Source organism: Patagioenas fasciata, chromosome 2 (assembly GCF_037038585.1).
Source record: "Patagioenas fasciata isolate bPatFas1 chromosome 2, bPatFas1.hap1, whole genome shotgun sequence".
Taxonomy (NCBI): domain Eukaryota; kingdom Metazoa; phylum Chordata; class Aves; order Columbiformes; family Columbidae; genus Patagioenas; species Patagioenas fasciata.
Genome location: NC_092521.1, coordinates 27214676 through 27235397, shown reverse-complemented (window position 1 = coordinate 27235397; position 20722 = coordinate 27214676). Strand labels below are relative to the sequence as shown.

Below are 20722 nucleotides of genomic sequence, written 5' to 3'. Positions count from 1 at the left end.
AAAAAGAAAAACTGTAACACACATCTGTGACCTAGCAACAATATGGTTTGAGACACTTTCCAGATCACTGAACTGTGCAATACCTTTAAAAATGGGATGACAAAAGGTCGCAGTGGGAAGTTGGTAGCTTCTTGCAGTTTGGAATGAAATTCTTCAATTGTCAGAGTAGAATTCTGTTGAGAAAAAAAAATTCTGTCTTGGTGACAAAATAATGAAAACACTTAGCAAGAGAAACAGTAACCAAAGCACTCTGAAATTGCTTAATAACTCGTTCTTGGTATTGATAAGAGGATAAAGAAAAGCATGCCACATATTAAATTATTACCTTATTAAAATACTCAAAGGAAACCACCAGCATCTCAGACATTCAGTGCCTGTTGCGTACAGTACAGTTTAAGCTCTCAGGTGCCAAGCATGGAAATGCTTTCACATTTCAAACATCGGTTAAAGCTGCTTTTCAACATTTTTATTTAATTTTCTATTGGAGCCTCTTGCAATTTTGTTCCCAGTGCAGAAGTTATAATTAACACGCACACACAAAAAATTACACTTTTTAAAGGCACATTCCTTGTTGTCTGAGAAGGAAAACTGCACTTTGCCTCTTGTACTTACAAACAGGATTGTTTGCTGTGTTCTAAGCTATGTAGCAAAGTCATTACTTTGTAGCTGAGGACATAGTCATGAAGAACCCATGTTGCACAGGGTTGACCAAGGGAATAACATGATATATGGATATTCCCAAGGAATATATCCTAATTTGCTCCTCAGAGCTCAGATGAAGGTAGAAATCAACAGTAATTTACAGTGGGCAAGTACAATCAAGGGCAGGTAGATGGTCCTAAAGCTGTCTTTAGTTTCCTTACTAGTTCCTCTTTCCACAAAGAACCATGTGACAATGAAAACCACATTAAACAGGCATTTTGGGCATGGAAGCAAATGACGAGTAGGGCTTACTGAAGTTACACTGCCTACATTAAAGTTCCTTTTGACACAGACTCGAGTGAAGGAGTACCCATTGCTGTCAGGTAGTGTTTTGAGAAGATACAAGCAGAGGACACCTGAGCCCTAGTACTCAAAAGTGCTGGCAGTCTTTGCTCCAAATGAAGTCAACGGCAACTGCAGCTGCTCAGAACAGATGTAAATTAGAGTACCACAACAGCATTTTTCCTGGTACATCTAATTATTTGAAGGAGATACATGGGAGATAATAATGTCTGGAAGAGAGGGGGCTTTAATGGACATAAAAAGAATTCTGGTTCAGATTCACAACAGTGTGTCTGCAAATAGCAGCCCAACTTGACAGATATAGGTGAGAAAAGGCTGAAATAATCATTTGGTCATATAATCACATAAAGATAACTTTATAAATAAGGTGGCATTAGTAGCAGCAATGCCCTGCCAGGTCCCTCCTTGTTGGGTTCAATGAATACTGAGAAAAGGTTTTCTACTGTGTAACCACGGTCCAAACATAATCTTCCCCTCATTCTTTTAAGCACTATCCTACCACTATATATATAGGGCACTCTCCCCAGCCAACTAAGCTAAGCAAGCCAAGCCATATTTTACTACATCATATTATTCAAAGAATGTCTACGTTAGGGGTGCTGCCAGTATAGAACGAAAAGCCTTTCACACCATCACAGTATAATACTATACTGGCAAAAAGAGTCATGTCTGTATCTGGCTGGGAATAGCTGCCACTCATGGGAAGTTAGTCAGGTTACTCATGTTAGCTCCAGTAGCAAGAGCCAGCACTTCATTCTTCCAAGTCTGGTATCTCTAAAGCATTATATAGGCAGTGTATGTGACCCACTCTTTTATATAATAAACACGTAAAGCATAAAAGAAGGAAAAGGGGAGAAAAAGATCACAGTTATTATATCATTGGTTTTTGCTTACCACAAGTCCTAGCACAAGGGTACGCACTCTCTCCCCAATCTCTGGTGAAATGTCATTGCCAAACTGCTGTAAGGTTGTAAGAAATCTCTTCAGTTTGCTGAGTTGCCTAGCTCCACAAGCTGGCGGTAACTGCTGGTTAGCCAGAGAAGAGGAAGAGGAAGAGGATGGCCCATTGCTAAAGCCATTAGGAGGAGATGGAGCTCCATTTAACGTTGTTGGTGAATGGCTAGTGCCATTGGTTACTGAAAGAAAAAGAGAGAGAGTAGGATAAAACAGAGAGGGAAGAAGAGAGAGAGAAGACGACAGAGGGGAAAATCCATCAGCTTATGTTTTCTGTGCTTGACCTCAAAATTAATTAAGTTGAACAATCAAAGATAATTAGCCTTTTGACAGAGCAACACTCTGCAGTTTATATCTGTTTCTAAGTAGCTGGTACTGAACGGTGTATGGATTGGAAGCAACAGCAGCTGCTTCTCACACAGTTCCCCCCAAAGTGCTCCTGGACCTGAAAACATCACTTGAATACCAGCCTTTTGTCTGCTGATTTTTAAAAGAGTGAGGGGGAACAGAGAGAAAGAGCATGAGTGCATGCATGATAAAGACAAAAAAAAAAAAAAATAAAAAGAATTGCTCTTTGGGATAGAAATAAATGTGCAGACATATTTCATGAAGCCTCAGTTTATCTCTGAGTATTTTTACTTGTGCTTTGTACACACAGCTGACAGCTGTATTTATAAAACAGGACTTTCATGTTTTAACCTTACACCACCAAATTAGAAGGTTATTTTTTTCTGATACAGATTTCCTAGCTGCTAACATATGGAGCACATGGAGCTGTGGGCACAGGTACAAATGGTGCCATCCACGTTCACTGTGGCCTGAAGCCTAGCAGCTAGGGCATGAAGTTAGAGCTTAGAAGACTTCTCACTTAACTTTCATATGGCAATACCATATCTCTAAAAAGGACAGGCAAGTATTCCACTCCTGTTGCAGGGCTTCTGTGAGAACAACTATCTAAAGTACTAAGTGTTCAAAATTTATGGCAATGAGATCCATACAGACATACTGAAGACAACAACAAACAGATTTTGGCAGCGATTTCAGTTGGATTCTTATCCACACTCCAGAAGAGAATCAAACTGAGGACATCCTTTTCCACCCTGGTTACTTGGAAAAGCACCAGTCAAACACACTGTCTTGAAGTTGTTTGAGTTTGCCTCACCAAAATGACAGCAAATAGCAAGAAAAAGGATGGCTCCCTAGAAATAAGAATGTATGGTGCACTGCCAGGTGTGGGCACGCAGCACACTACTCTGCTCAGCAGTAGCAGCCGTATTCAGTTGGGCACTGCCCTGGAGAAATATGCTGATTTATTTTGGGGAAGTCACTCAGAAGCCATGCCAAAAAACATCAAAAATCAAGAACTTGTCTACAATCAAAAAGTATAGGAGTATTAGTCTAAATTGCTTCCTATTTAAAAGCATAACCATGGGAAGCTAGCAACTTTCCATGTTTCTTAATGACCTGCCTCTCTGAAGCCGAACATCCCTTTCTCTATTGCCACTTTCTCTAGCAGCAAGTGCTTTTAGAGGGTGAACACCTATTACTAGATTTAAATCACTACTCTATTACCATATTTAAATCACTACCACAATACTTTTGAAGGAGGTTTTGCCCTAGTGCGGCTATCTGAACGGTCATCTAGTTTTTGCTTGTGTTTTATCCTAGCTTTTGGTTGCCTATTCTAGCTGCTTGGGCCAAGGAGAGCAAGAAGTAGAAAAAAGCAGAAATAGAAAAAAGCTGGCCTCAGCAAGTCCAGCTCCATGTGCAGCTCCAAGCCATGCTCTCCGAGCACTGCAGTAAAGTGAGATATCCAAGTGAACAAATACATCGTGATTGCAAGGAACTTGCACGGCCAAAAGTCATCATACCATGAACTTAGCAAATGAGGACTGGGAAGAATAAGAACGTGCCATGCTCTAGCCTGACACCACCCAACAACTCAGTCACTTGCAAGGGACTGGTCTGGGCAGGGGCTCCTGGGGCTATGGTCAGGAAAGCACAGAAGAGCAGAGTTCTTTACCTAGGATCAATATGAGGAGGAGAGAGGCAGGTAAAATTTCTCCCACAACAAGAGAAATATAGAAATACTCCCCCAAATGCAGCTTCTCTAAAACTTTTTTTTCCCAATAGTCCACCCCATATTAATGTTTTTTTTCTCTTTCTTCATAGCACCTGCATTTGCCAAGCGGCAAAGATCTACATCATTTCTAAAACAAAACCATGATATTAATACAACAGAATTTAGCATTTGTCAAGAGGTTCTAATTGTCTAAAACAAAACAAAACAAAACAAACAAAAAACAAAACAAACAAACCAACCCAACAACACAAAAACAAGCTTACTCTTGACCAGAAAACCAGTATGATCTTATTGGCTTAGAGGCATTCCTGCTGTAGTAATAACAAATGTAACAGACACTCCAACAGAAGTGACTGTTTACTGTCCAAGCTGGAAACACTAAGGCCAAACTCCAAAATCTGACAGGGTAAAGGCAATTAAAATTAAGAGCTTTTTAGACCTTTAGTCTTTATATAAACAGCCCCAAAAATCCAGCTACAGTTCAAACACCTTCCAAAGTGCTGAACTCAAGCAAAAAAACGTAACATCCAAAATCTTCTGAGTGAGGACTATAAGAGTGATTAAAGAAGAACATTGTCCTACTCCTTTTATTGTTGCCAAAGATTACCCTGAACTGTGCAAAGTGCATCACACTGGAAAGCCTGATCTGTAACAGGCCCATCCTGGAAAAACCTAGGAACAATTTAACTTCAGACTGCAGCAGCTCCTAGGAGGATTCAGGTGCTAGACTTGAGCAAAACAGACAAATCTTCGAAGGATCTGGGTCACTGGGTTAAATTTGAGTTTATGTGAATAGCTGGCACAAACCCTCCTCACTGTTTAAGTTTGAAGTAAATCATCAGGACAGGATTCCCTGGGATAAGCAGTACAAAGGCCTCCAGCTGGCCTTCTGCAGAGAGGTGAATTTTAAATAAGGCATTTAACAGACAGAAAGGGACAAAACAGGCATAGGCAAGACAAATAGAAGATGCTGCCTTCATTCTGTTTAGGCATATGTATTCTACTGTTCTAAAAATGTTTTATTTAAAATGTGAAATGTAAACACATTCTCATGTTTATACTATTACAAGGCAGTATAAAAAAGACCAAAAAAATTGCAGCTAGATCTTGGTTAGAGAAATGTGGATAATTTCATGGCTGTGAAAAGAATAGTCCAGACAACATGCCAAATTCAAATCTCAGTTACACTGATATAAATGCAGAGTAATTCCATCAACACTAGTAGTTTCTTGTTTGTTTACATCAATAAACTGAGACATGCAGCCCCAAGTGACTTAGAGAAGTGGTCAGAGACTAGAAAACTCTAGATAAAACAATAAAAGGCCTTTAGTTTTTGTTGTATATCAATATTAACTAGACATGTAGCACTTAAATCAGAATTCTTTGTCCAGTCATAAGTGGGATGAAGGTAAGTATTTTCTTCATTTACTACCCCCACTTTAAAAACATAAACAAAAACCCTGAAGTTTCTATATAAAAGGTAATGGGATCCTTTAAACAACAGAATGGCAGAAAAGAGGAGAAGGTGGTTTTCTGTACTTCTCAGAGAAGGGCCGATCTGAACATTAAGTACATGGGAAACTAGTACTCACTCCTCTCTAGCACTGTGGCCAAGTTGTCAATGAAATAACAACACAACTCTGAGCTGAATGTCTTAATACCTTAAAGATGCATTAATCTGTTGTGATCTTAGTTTTGCTTAATTATTGCAGTACAACTGAATGCTGCTCCCATCATGTCATGCAGGTTTCCCTTCACGTATTTTGGTTTCTTAGATTCAAAACAGAAAGAGTAAGGAAGAAAGGGAAGAAAATAAGTCTAATTACACGTTGTGGGCGTGAATGAACTGGTTCTTGGAGCTCCTTGGGTAGTAGGAGGAGGTGGCATGGTTGGAGGCGTCAGCCTGGATTGTGTCTTCACATCCACAGGTGAGTCTGGCATTGTGGAATGCTTCTCAGTGCGATCTGGAACACACACCACAGGAACATACCGGTTTATTTCCTCAAGCACACCCGCTCCAACAAAAAACTTAAAAGCTAATACAAGAAGTGAGCCATTTCAGCATCTGCTGCAAAAGATTACACCTGATTATCTACTCCAGTGTGCTCTTCCCAAATTATATCATCTAAACCTTACTTAAGAAGGTGTAACACAGATGGTAAGACCCCATTTGTAGTGGTGCTACATTATCTTTTGTTTTTATTTCTAGCATGTGCAGATGTTACCTTCCAAGCACTCCTGGAGCTGCAATAATGCCGCCTTCCTTCAAGGCTCTCACGTTAGCCAGAAGGAAAAAAACAGATGAAGAGACAGGAAGGTAACAAATTCCCTTACAACACCTCTTGCAGAACTAAAACCTGAAGCTCTTCAGTACAGGTGAGATACTGGGTGGGATATTGGTTGAATCCAGTTCTCTTCATGTCTCTTCTTTGTCACACCTGCTGTCCTCTCCACTGCTTCTCTTTGTAATCATGGAGAGATACGTTAAATAGCGGGCCTCTTGGATCACATTACTACCCTGCCCCTGGATATACTTACATTCACCAGAAAAATAAACACAACATGCCAAAATGGTAAGTCAACTGTCACACATAGGTACTGTTGTTTTTAAAAAGGCTTCTAAGTTTTCACCTTCACACATTAAGAACAACTTTAATGTTCAAAATCCGTAAGATATATAGAAACATAACTCCCCAACAAAACAAAACAAACAAAAGGCAAAACCAGGCAGAAAACCCAACAGTTCTTTTGCAGCTAAAGATCTAAATAAGCAAGATATTTTACATAGAAGATGTAGAAGTAAGCATCTCCTTCTTCCAACATCTTTTTGGACACCACTGTGTTACAAATTTTGAAAATCCACCCAAACCCTTATGTTTCATTTATCGAGAACGGGCAAAACATGACAACATTTACCAACTGAAAGCAAAATAAAGGCTTCCTTACTCATGCCAGGAGTTTAGTGAGCCATCTTGAGTAAAATCAAGTTTAGCTTTCAAAGGGCATAAGTTAAACTTGTCCACCCCTTCTTTGGGAGGGTCAGGGTTATTTATTTTATACATTATCCTACACAAGTCTTCCTGTTCTCCATTAAACTATATTGCAAAGCAAGTTAAGTGTCGCTGCTAATGGGTAAGCATGTAAGTCTGCGGTTTTAATCCAAGACAAAAGGAAAGTCCGTCACATTCTATAAATTCTGTCACTCTGCTTTGAAACGTGCTTTCTGTGTTCTTAATAACAACATACAGGCTCCAACCAACAAATCATACCTATAATTTGCCCCAAGAGATACTAAGAGAAATTAAATGCAATGCACACATTTAACAAAGGAGGGGTATGTTAAATGGAGCCTCAAAACAACTATCAGAACACTTAATTATCAAAAAGTTAAAAAAACGCAATGCATAATAGTTAGCAATCTTTAGCTGCCTGAAAGTGAGGAAGTATGTCCCAAAGATGCAGTGTGTTGGGTACTGCAATTACAGAAGCCATCTTCACCCTCTGTGGAGGTGCCTACAGACGATGTTTCAGTTCTCAGGGAAAAGGAATCATTTCATTTAGATATCAGAGACAAGTTTGGGGAAGATGAGCAGAGAAAACACCCCCAGAACAGGATTGTTGGATCTGTAGTGTTGATCTAAGGTTAGTAAACCTCAGCTGCAGATGGAACAGTATCCAAAATAATTAGCTTAAATAGTAAGGCTGCTGCACACGCAGGTGAGGTTTGATTTGCAAATCAAACAACACTAAATTATAACATGCTGGAAAACAAAAGCAAGTTTTTAAACAAATCCTTGAAAAATTTCCTTTCCATGTCACCATACTAAAACAGTTAAATCTAGATCTTCAACAAGCCATCCATTTAACATAAAGAACTATGAAAACCTGTCTTGAAATGTTAATTGCTTCCTTAATAGCCAAATTCATCTTGCACTCACCTCAACCAACCTCAGCAACAAGGGAATAAATAGCTTTCAGCTCATGTTGCAACAGAGGGAAAGAGGCACAGCAGTGAGCCCAAGCCCTCCTAAATAAAGGCAAATATTTCTGCCATGCCAAGAAAGGAGAGAGAAAGGGAGGCTTGCCAGAGCTGGTGGGGAGATAACAGTGGGAACTGCTGGTCCATCTGGTTTTCATTCTGCTAACACTCACATGGAACTGTTAAGGAAGGCAGTCCAGGTACCCAGATTTGAAGCATGTGGGAGCGCAGACACAGGCACAGAGGAGATGGAGGTGGGTAGAAGAAGGAGTGCGAGAAATCGAGCTCCTCGCGCAGTCTGCTGCTCGCAGGAGCAGGCACAGCCTGTATCCTCCAATTCAGCTGTTGATCACTAAAAGCGATCCCAAGCCTGCAACCCACCGCACGGCTCCTGCTCCCCGCCTTTGCTGCATTTCAAAGTTCAGGTTTCAGAAACATGCTCAGATTGGAGGGGGTAGTCTTTCTCAAAAAGCTGGCAATGTTTTGTTACCTAAATTGAACACAGTAGTGGGAAATTGCATGTTGGTTTTGCCCTCCAATTTCAGATTGCCGTTCTACTGCAGCTCAACTGCTTTTTGCTCCCTCAAACAGTGTCTGCCACCCGGTTTGCAGATCACTGAAGTTATCTACAGACTTCTGCACTTCCTGTATAAATGTAATTGACATTAGGCTTGATTCTCCTAATTACCTTCCTTTGGACATCTTAAGGGTAAAAAAAAAACCCCAAAACCTCTGCAGGCCACTTACCTTTGCTTAACCTCTCTGTCCCCCTTGCAAAGCCCTAAACCCTACTCTGATACTGTATATCGCAGACAGACAGATTTATCTCTGGTTGTCTGTAAGTTCCCTAGCCCTGCCTTCTGTAAAGAGATACAAGGCTCCTTTCAAGCTCACCTCAAAACACTTCCAACCAGGGTACAAGATTATCTTGTCAGAGCAGAGACCCTCCAGGTGAGAAAAGGGGCTTTTGAAGAAGTACAGTGCAAAATGCAGAGATCTTCCATGTGCTTGGAAGACATCACCACCAACATACCGCCCAGGAGAACAGCCTGTTTCATTGCAGCCTTCACAACCCACCTTTCCACCCTCTTTACTATCAGAACTCCCGCAGGAGCCATTCTGCTCTTACTGCTGCTATTTACCTACCTCTTGCCTCCCCAGCCTCTGAGGGAGCTATGGGGCTGGGAGAACCCACCTCCAGCAGCTCTACACCCACCTCTGTCCCACCACCCACAACCCCAAAGAACCCCAGCAGCTCAATTTTGAAGAGGAAGATCTCTCAGGGGATGGAGCTCAAAGCAGAACAAAAGGAAAAAAAAAAAAAAAGAAAGAAAGGAAAAAAAAAAAGCTTGATGGTATGAAAGCTAAAGGCAAAATGGTATTTAAATCATATTCACGAGCCAAGTTTCCCCTAAAGACATTTTTCACATAAACCGTCTGTGGATATTCTGCCATTCGTACATTCAGAGGTGATGAGGGTTTGGGAGAGGAGCAAAGAATCTCTCAAGAGCAAAAACTGTACTTTTTACATGTGAAATCCTGCCTGTGTAAGATTTCATGTACATTTGCTCCAGTTTTATAACAAAGTGGCATATACATTGAACTCCGCCTGAAATTTGGAAGAACTTTAAGGAAAACCATGTCTTAAAATGGCTTAATTTCTTGAATTCCAAAACATTTTTATGCTTTTGTATAAAACCAAACTCCCTGTTTGCAAAGCTAGTTCTGATTTTTTTTTTTTTTTTTCTGTTGGACTCTGACATTTTGAGCAATAATTCTGAATTAGCAGGGACACACCAGAAAGTTTCATACAGGCGGTATCCTGTAGCATCACATATTTCAGAGCACAGGCTGTGTATACAGAGAGAGTAACTTCTTTCTGGTGCAAAGATTTCTTCCACCAAATCCCTCTAAACGGTGACAGACTTGCACTCCTTAGCCCAGTGCGGATCAAATGGGGCTGAAACCAGAGGGAAAAGTAGACATCTGCAATTCATTCTGCAGTGTTCGCTGAAATCAATTCAGGATGGAGATAGATGGTGAAATAATGGTCTAGTCCTAATCCATACATACACACAAACCTCTGGTGCAGTGAGAGACTTAGAATAAATTCAGAAAATATGTTTCAAGTATGCAGAGATCTATTGCATTTGCTTTGGATTATATTTTTAAAAAAATAATCTGAAATATACATTCTTGAATCTCTTTTACAGGACAGAGTGAAGAACTGTGATTTTACCACAGAAGTATTTTTCCCGTTTTAAATTAAAGAATGTTGTAAAACCAGCTTTAAATTATGATATTTCTTCTGTGGATTTCTTGGTTCATGAAACTATACTGTTCTTGTCATTCCTTCAGTTTTTATGGTAGGAGTTATTTTTATCACTGTATTTAGCTGTTAGGTGAATACTGATATTTACCGTAACCACAATCAGGTTCTGAAGACAAACAGAGAAGAGACAAAAGTAAAATGTGCAGGAGCAGGGGCAAAAAGAGATGTGCGTGTATTCAAACTGATTTACTTTGCTTCCTGTAACTTAAATTATTGAGTCCATTTTTAAAACAAGGCGGTCTTTCATACATGGCAACATTTCAGCTCACATGGCACCCTTCCAAGTCTAACGCATCAAGGAAATCTGATGTATGGAACAAAATATGGAATATATAAATACTTTACTGATACCATTTCAATAGCCAATTCAATGTCAAGCATTTCTAGGGTTGATGTGTTTTCAATTTCCTTTTTTAAATGAAAAAAAGTATGGTATAATACGCTGTGGCATTTATTTTACTTTTAGTTACTGCAAACAGTTCCAGATGTATATTCAGGCATGAAAGACGCTTAAAAGACGCTCTATATTGATTGTACAGTACTTACTACTTCTGTGCCAACATGTTAAAAACAAAAATAAAAATTGCCAACTTAAAAGAGCCCATTGTCTTGTTTCCTTCAGATTCACGAAAGTACAAACCCTGCACATGATACACAAGATTAGAACCTGCCCCCACCACCCAAATGATATGAATTGTGATCTAAATCTGTGGGATATAATACTGATGGCTACCTAGATGGCATTAGACTAATTTTGATTATTTTGAGAGGGGTATCATAGAATTTGTAACTAGAGGTTGTGGGTCACAGTAATGACAAACCAGGAGACGGAAACCCACAACTGCATCAAAGAGGACAAATTACAAAGCCTTTTCATCCGTAATGATGTCGTGCTACTGTCAGTAACGTTCCTTCCTTCAGATTTGGCCAGGCCATGCAGCACCGTGACAAGGTGGTACCTGTGGAAACCCACCACTCCTGAAGCCCAGACCTGCCACCATGCAGAGAAAAACAATATTACAAGGTAATATTGGTTGAAAAAGACTTGTTCAAGAATGCACTGTATAAGCCTAATATATCTGGCAAAGCCTACCCATCCTGTGCACAGCACACCTCGGGAAAAAATGGAAGTCCTGTGATGCAGCATTAAAACACAACATTTGGACACCACCACTACAGACCCTGTCCCAGCCAAGCTTGCCTGGGACTTGTTTGAGATCTGTTCGGTCTTCATTCCGTTCGTCTCTTGGCCCTTTTGACTTTTTCTTAATGGATAACAAGGACCTAAATACAATGAATGCTTTTGTGCTATAAACAACTGATCTCAAACAAGCATACTATAGACATAACTTTCTACTCGCACCAGATGCATTCACTTTATTGGCCTAGAAAGAAAACACCACCCAGTTCCCAGCTCCCCAGTGGAGAAGTTTTACTACCTAGGTGATTTGCAGAAGGGCAGTATCAGAAAGCGGTTCAGACACTCTGACTTGCCTTTTGTCACAAAACATCACCCATGAAAGCTTTGTCCACCAGGAATGAGAATGCGTGTGGGTCAAGTGACAGATATGCACAGCAAATTTTTCAAGACGACATAACATTTCATTGCCTTTTTAGCATGTCGGGTATGAAGCTCACGTACCAGAGATAACCCTTTTGCAAGAGCAATATCACAATTGTGCTGCAGTCTTATCTTGGTTCTCCTCTGCTCAGATAGTTGAACGTTTCATATCACCAGCTATTCTAGAGAATAAACGGAAGCACACTCAGTTTACCGATTTCTTCACATTTAATATCCAGGAGCTAGAAGAAATTCTGCATCCTGGGAGTTCACTGAACTTATCTCAGGCAAAGTTACCAAAGCTCTCTTCAGACATACTAAAAAAAAGCCATGAGAATAATTCAATCTCCACTCTGTCTCTCAAAATGTGAAAGGGATTTTTGTACTCTTCTCTCTCAGTGCTGGCAGGAAGGGTTCTGTGGATGATGTAAACAAGGTGAATGGCAGACAATGCTTTGCATCATGTTCTTCATGCATAACGGTACCTTGCATGGTCCCACTATCATGACAACGAACCAAAAGCACAGAAGCACTCCCTTTTGTTTCAGTTCTCTAGGGTAAGAGGTGCTGGCTGGCAAGAAACTGTGTCCCATGCTCTTGGCTTTGCAACTGAAGGCCAGATAGTTACACAATTATAAAATAAGCAATGCATGAGTTCAGTCTCAAAGTTGAGACAAAAATGTTATGACTTGGGTTTGCTTGGAAATATTTTCTCCTGAAAGAAATAAACTGGTCTTACCATATACTTTCATTTTAAAAGAGGGGAAAAAAAAATAGAAAAATAATCTTCTTCCTCTCATTTAACAATCTGACATGTTTTGACATGAAATTCACTTTCAGTTATTTAATAATTAAAACCTGACTCCTGTCAGAATTGCACCTTTTTTTCAACACCTCTTTCCTCCTTACCCGTTCCTGGCTTTGCAAATCTTCCCATGTAAAATTATTTGAATGCACAAAGCAATTGTAGAAGCCTAAAGGGAAGAAGAACACATTCTAAATTTAGATCTATAATACCACGACCACAATACTTTATGAAATACTTCAGGAAGAATGGGCAAGGAAATTAAGGGTCAAATTGTGGCAGTCACCCTAAGCTTCCATAAGCCCTTGAAAAATAAAGTATACGAGTTCCCTTGTCACAGCTGAAAACATACCATTTGGGCTGTAACGAAGGCAAAGACTGTGAGTTTATTCTAAATATGCCACCAAGCATCATCAAAATGTATGCATAACTAATGCAATTAATAAGCAAACAGTCCCACAATCATTACTGAAATATTATTTTCCTGTTTAAATTGTTTCCTGGATCTTTTCTACTTCAGTTTGTTGACAAGTTACCAAACTAAGAACTGTATGTTGTGAGTCTTGCACATCACAGGAACTACCACTGCTATTCCAAAACCAGCTCACTGAACATTGAGGCATAAGTGAAGAAGAGATGCCCACCACCTCCAGCATGAAGAACTGAAGAACAATCAGAGCAACCACTGGCCAGACTCACTCCCTGGCCTCCCCTACACACTATGGACAACCTCTCCACCTAAGCAACCACTCCCTTCACTTGTCCTGTACTTACATAGGAAACCACTGGGGTGTTTTTGGATGCAGCTTCCCAAAGGCTCCCAGACCAGTAATTAGTCGTCTTTGTGTACCCTCTTCTCTGGAAGACCTATCCTTGTCACGATTGCCTGTGATGTGACAAACTACAGATAAAGTTAGACTGATATCTACGAAACTGAAAATGCCATCAGCATCGAATCAGTTATTGTTTGTATGCTCTTATGTACTCAACCACACATAACACAAATCCTTCCCACCAGAAGAACATTTTCTCTCACAATGCCAATTAAGATTTCAAGACTTGCTCTCCAGAAGTGTATTTATGTTTTTAACCTAAAGTTTGTATGGCCCTAAATTAACAGTAAATAGTTTGCTACACACAGCTAAAAGTCTGAAGCAAAATAAATATGAACTCCTTTATTTTTAATGTGCTTACCTGAAGTGTAAAGCATATCTGTAACCATTTCAGGAAAATCCTAAGAGAGGACTGATACCAGTATTCCATTAAATTTAACTGGAAATGACATTTCCAATATAGACTAGATAAAATAAAATAATTTTAGATTCAAGGCAACTTTAGGTATTACATTACCAGCAAAAAACTTATTATGGCTGTACTTTTAAAAGGCATCGGTTATATTTATAAAACATGCCATAAGTCCTTTAGGCTCCAAAAGAATCAAATATGGGTGTAGGAGGTGATATTTTCCATGGTTATACATGTGAAAAGATGATACACAGACTACCGAGAAGGTAATGGATATACATCTGCCTTTCGTTGGTTTTAAACTGTAGAATTCGTCACAGACAAGTCAAGATCCCCTAAGTCGTGGAATGGTGTTGGCCAGTCTGGGCCAGACTGCTCCTCACCTTGTGGATCACGCTCCCAAATCCCCACTCTACCAGACTGCACATCCGAGAATCCAGTTCCTCCCAGTGATATTTCAAAAGATGAAAAGTTTGATCTGTTAGGCCAAGTGCACAGGCCTGGGGAGCAAGACCTTACCTATAAGACAGAAATCATGGGTGGTCAAACTCCCTCCCAAGAGCAAGTACCATTCCAGTTTGAGGAAGGCTGCTAAGCAGTCTGGACTCCTCGTTTCATCAGTGAAGAGAGCTTCTAATTTATTAATTCCTACGGTTGCTAAGTCAGATGGTATAAATATTCCTGTATAGCTCTAGGTCCTTTGCCTCGTGAGAACCAGAAGCATTCAGGCTGCTCCAGCAGGGTGGCTGGTGTACAGGAGAATCAGTGATCCTCAGGCCAGGCATCCTAACTCCTTGCTTTCTATTTGGTCAGCCAAGACAGGTATTAATCCACCAATGAAAAATACACAATGAAACATATTTCCCCCAGAACTCTTGCTCAGGTGTTGCCACTGTTACTTACTGTCATTACAGCAAAAGAAAAGTGAAGTTACAGGCTTTTCCCATCTCAAAGATTGTCAGTGTATAACACCATGTGGTGCAATTTATTACCCTACTCAGTACTTCAGCATTTGTGCAAATACACACTTTGGAAGACGATCATATCACATCATCAGATGATGCCCTTAAAGACATCTTGTGTTCACATGACTGACTGTCTAGACAAAGTGAAAAAATACTCATGATTAGTTACAAGTCAGTTCCTCCTCAACACTGCACATCACATCAACTGTCTTGTATTTTGGGACCTGGATCGCACCTGAAAACAGCAGGGGGAAGGGGGGAGAGTCTCAGAAATCTCGCATGAAATCGAGACCCTCCATCTCAAATACTTGCTTAGATAAGGTAGCATTACTTATTGACAAATAAGCTCAAAACCTAAACAAATATTACCATTAGCCAAAAAAAAAATTTCAAATCAATTGTCTGGTCCACTATATCACATGCAAACTTAAATGTTATATGGAACAATGTAACACGTAAAAGAAGAAACTTGTGTATGTCATGTAAAACCAGACTAACAAATGCCCCCTTCTGAAGTCAGTGAATTCATACAAATCAGGTTGGATCACCCAGGAAGAGAGGTGCTGGGATAACCTTGCAGACCCCAGTCCCAGAAATACTCTAAGTGCTTCACTGTAGATACTGAAAACAGCTGTAGGTAAACTAATGAGACCATTCACAAGGCATACAATTACAAACAAGGTTTCTAGACCTTAAAGCATCACAGCAGTCTTAGTCTTGTATAATAAAACTTAAATCTCCCTTTTAAAGTATCTTTCCTTTGTTTTGAATTTTAAATATCGGACCAAAAAAACAAAACCAAAACCAAACCACAAATATACAGCTGAAGCCTTAATTGAAAAAAGCAATTATTACAGAAACCACAGAAAATATAAGCAAAATATTAAAACAATTTCAGATATCATAGCATTGACATGCTTAACAGTTGTAAAAACATGCTTCATTTCATGCCCAGCAGATTCAAATTAAATACATCCTTTTTCTGACAAAAACATAAAACAAAGGTGTTTGTATTTATGGAACCTCATTTCCATCAAGCCAGTTAAACCTGCTATTCCAACACAGCAATTTCATATTGACCTGTGTGGATCGGTATGGTTTCTGTATTTGTGTATATATGTGTACATGTGCGTGTATGCGCATACATACACTTATTTAATCAAGTTTTACTTACTTGATTTTGTATATAAAAGTACTGTGATATTTTTTTTTAAACATTCTGCTTTAGAAAATTGTAAGAAAGAAATAGTCTTCAATTACGCTCAAGGGAGTGTTAAATGGAGGGGAAACTGCACGGTGAGAAGTCAGACACCAGAAAGAAACCACTCAATGCTACAAGTGCGAGAGAAATATTGACAAAGTAAAGAAGTCTGATGTGTTTGAACTCTGAGTGTTCAACATGAATACACTTAACCCTTGGCAATACAGAAAGTTTTCTTGTGCATGAAAAGAATCTCATGTATACGGAAAGAATCTTATGAAAAGCAGATTTAACTTTCTCTGTGCTATGGAAACACCCTAGATTTGCCTTTGGGTCTACTTGGACACATACATTTTGCTTCATTGAGAAGTGGATTAACCAGACGAGGAGCCATTCTTATGAGAAAGTGAAGAATATTCAACACGAGGAAAGAAACTCTGTGGCGGGGCAGAGGGTGGTTGAGAGGACAGCAGGGCATTGTCTTCCCATGGGCTGGCAACAGCCCCTTGAAGAATCATCAGCCTTTGCTGGTGGGACCTGATAGTGGGATAAAAGGGAACACAGCAAGAAAGCCGGGCCAGCTGGGCGCATGCCTTGGCAAAGAGTTGCTGGACATTTTCCCAGGTGACTGTTACCACTAGAGGGAGATGATATTGTGCAGCTGCCCAGGGAAACACTGCCTTTTCCTGTGGAAACTTCAACATACCAATAAGGTGCTAAGAAAGTCAAAGGGAGATGTTTTAAGAAGAGTTTTTTCCATTATCAAAAGTTAACCTTAGACATGTGGTACAGGAAGGAAATCTTATGATACTGTGTACATATACATTGGTATGTACTTCTCCATTTCCACAGTACCAACATAATATTAAGTATTTCTCTCTAAATTTTTTGCTATACACTTTCATTCCTCAAAAGAATAACTAGGCAGTACTGGCTGCAACAGAAGACCATTTTCAGTGCCTCCTATTGCCACCTATCTGCCCCAGTCAAACAACTCAGATGTTTCTCCCCACAACTCACAACTTTCCCTCTCACTCCCCCATCCTGTTTTGGAGATAGCTTTCTATACAAAATACTCAAAAAGTTGAACTGCAGCAGGCAGCACATCAGACAGCGGCGAGCCTACAATCGCATGATGTACCCAGTCATAAGAACCCAGATTGTACTCACACGACTACAGCCACGTGATGTAAGTGAATTTGAAAACACCTCACCCAAATTGAACACCATTTCTGGGGTTATTTGCACCAAAATACAGAGAAACAAAGAAAAAAATGGTTGTTTACTTCACACCTCATCAGAGAGATCAAATGGCAAGCAGGTCAGAAACAAAGGAAAAAAATAGTAGGGTGGCTCACATAGATCTTTATAAACATATTTCTAGCGCCACATACATGTTAAGAAAACTAAATCCCAATCGCAGAGACAATGACTGCACTAAGATCTCCTCTGAGGACTTAATTCTTTGTGGTGGTCTTCACTTGGAATAGGAGATGTAAAACAATGTCAGTAGTTGTCTGGTGTGCTTTAAAACGCTTGGATATGAAGAAATAAAAAACTGCTGAACTGCAGCAACTATCTAAGGCAAATTCCGAAATTATGAAAGGAAAATTTAGAAAAAGGAAAACAGGAGTACCTGGACGAAATAATAAACAATTAACAAGAATAATTGTCCCTATATGAGTTCCTATCCATTATCTTTTTCATAATTATTGCAGAGCAAGTAGCTTCAATAACTGTGCATACGAATGATCTACTAGAAACTTAACAGGTCATTTCCAAAGGTGGTTATAAGCCCTGACTTCGAGAGCTGCTCGATTTTGCACATAATTTTGTTCAATGCCAACAATCTGCACAAAACTAAGATAAATGTATTTCTGCAAGGTTAAGTAGAAATAAACCTTCAGAAACTAGAACTATTGCTTCAGAACACTGATGAAACAAATGCAGTAATTTTCAAAACTGATACGTAAAAAAAATTTGCTTTTGCCTGTGCTCTGGTTTCAGGAGAACAAAAAGGAGGTAGTAAGCATATGTTAGAGCTCTTACAATGCCACATGTTATAATTAAATGGTGTTGAGTGTAACAGCAAAAAGTCTAAGGTTAGATAGAAGGCATAAAGAGCATACCAGATTATCAGAGTGGATATCTGCTATGGATCACATTATGAACAGTAGAAATGTGTGAGTAGATACAGACACCTCAACCAACTCTTCCAAAGAGTTCTTGCAACAAGAGGATGCTCTTCATCACAACAGTCCTTATTGACCCCATTTCTCAATGGGCAACTGTACTTCCAGTATGAGTGAACATGCAATATGTTTTGTCTTAGAAAATATTAGAAAATGATTCAGAACCACCATTTAAGGAGAGCAATAAAGAACAGGAGTGTAGACATGCAGCTTCCTCAGCTGCTGAGGCTGTTAAACAGTAGGAGACACAGAAACAGATCCTGGCACTCCCACTGTGAATGGCTTGGGCACGTTGTAAAGAAGTTAACTGAGCAAAACCAGAATAGGCTCACTGACAATGTGCAGGGGGAAACAAAGGTAGGAACAAATACACCCAGCTACATTAAGGAGAGGAAACAAAACAAATACCAGCTTTCCTTCATATCAAATAGAGAAATGAGAAAAAAAAAAAATATAAAAAACGTTGACCTTAACTGAAATTAACACAGATTGTGACAACTAACAAATAGCAGTGATATTGGCATAGCTTGGGTTTAAATCTGTCTCAATGGCTGAGAAAGAAATGGATGAGGGGGGAACCAAACTTGGGCAAAAAAACCCCAAACAACTGATTCTGTAAATGCACATGTGATTTTCTTTCTAGGAAGAAGTACAACAGAAAATGAAATTCTGATACTGATTTTTTTCCCCTTGCTTTCTCTTCTAGCACAAGAAGAGATACAGAAAAGGTAAAACAAACACACGCAGGTACTGTTACACAACTCAGTCAGGCCTGGGTTCTCAGGAGTCTCTCAATAAACCTTCCTTCCCTCCAGCAACTCTGAACTCTGACAAGAATGGGGACAAGAAACTGTATCACCTCCTTGGTTCTGCAGGGAACCAGCAGCCTTCTGATTTATTACTCCCCCACTACTTCTGTTTCTTTTTCTTATTGGTTAAAGCAATGTCTGTATTTTTTTACCATCTCAAACATAGACTTGGAACACATACTTTACACCATGTTACATCATACTGGAATAACGTCTCGAAATGCTGAACTTCACTCGTTATTATTTATCTAAAAGCTTTGTTTTCTTTTAAACTGTATTTTGTTGGACTGTATCTACAGAGAGCTAAACTCCTAAGCCTTCAACCTGCCATCTCAAAGAAGCTGATGCAAAAGAGTCCAAGTAGAGTTTACTGTCAGGTCTGTAACAAGAGTAAAATGATAAATCTCTGTACTGAAAGCCAGATGCTTCATTCTTCGCTCTGATCCCCCCACCCTGTTCTTTTGCATTCTAGCTAGCACACAGCTGTAATAAATGTGGCTCTTCTCACAAGCCGTGCAGATGTTAACAGTTCTGTAGGACATCAAGAAACATTTCAAGAATCTTGTAAGTGCTGACTAAACTTGCTTGAATTACCCACACTACCTCCTCCACATTCTTATTCAATAACATTAGCCTTCCTGAATGTATTAAGAAAAAAAATAATTAGCATTTAAGCCAAGACATTAATATCTAGGTCTAAATGCACTATCAATAAACAAGGAATGTTCTTAAGCCATCAGACAACAGATATTCAGATAGTAAACCAAAAGGAGTCAATTTATTCTTTGTCAAGATGACTAATGCATTTTTCATTTCTTATCTACGCAAGAGAGGATAAATGAGTGTCTGAAAATATATATTTGTAAAAGTCACGGCTGGATATATTTTGAAAGAAAGGATCAGAACTACAGTAAGATCTTTTCTTTCATAGTAATCAAGTGGATTAATACTAAATTAGAGTGAAGGAGTTCAAAGTGCTACCTAGTACATTTTTATTAAAGTTGTATTAGCATGACAGTCATATGCATTAAAGATTAAGCTAAAGCCTCAAACCACAGTCGGTTCTGGGCACGAGCAAGAGTCCAGCTGTGCAGGTGGAGGACTAGACACCAAATGCATTCATTAAGCCGGTCTGTACTAGAGACAGCCTTTCAATATTCTTCCTTCTTCAAGCAGCAAGCTTAGTCTCTTTTCGGGGGGCAGGACTTTCAAAGAGTATCTTAGGAGCACAGACACCAACAAAGGCAAATGTGACCAGCACTCATGTATTACTCCAGATGCTTGAAAATCCCACATTAAATACCCTACCCTGTGTGTAAACTTCACACTCTCAAAACCGACTGGAAGGAGGGCTGCGGAGCAGCTCACAGCACTGAGACATCACAGGATCTCAAGCTTCAACAAGTTCAGAAATCAAATGTGCAGTTGAGAGTTTCTATGGTGCAGTTTTGAGATTGTCTCCAGTCAAGCGTCAATCTCAGCAGAGTTTCAAAGAGGACAGGATAAGGAGAAATAAAACAAACATATCAGTACATTTCCTGCAAGGATCGACAAAAAGACCTCACTCCTGCAAATACTTACACACCTGCTC

The 20722-nt window shown here is 39.6% G+C and overlaps 1 protein-coding gene across 7 annotated transcripts in view; it reads right to left on the bottom strand.

Moving 5' to 3' along the window:
- RUNX1T1 (RUNX1 partner transcriptional co-repressor 1) overlaps positions 1-20722 on the bottom strand; it is a 114344-nt gene that overhangs the window by 45448 nt on the left and 48174 nt on the right. For 6 of the 7 annotated variants that reach the window (XM_065830395.2, XM_065830397.2, XM_071803952.1 and 3 more), the window contains 3 exons: positions 5869-6006; positions 1900-2141; positions 84-173 (listed from right to left, as the gene is read on the bottom strand). In XM_065830395.2, the coding sequence (XP_065686467.1) occupies positions 84-173; positions 1900-2141; positions 5869-6006 (470 nt within the window). Of the gene's footprint in view, positions 1-83; positions 174-1899; positions 2142-5868; positions 6007-11995; positions 12097-12823; positions 12889-13493; positions 13591-20722 lie in introns of those variants that run through there. The other variant, XM_065830399.2, reaches the window with a different exon arrangement.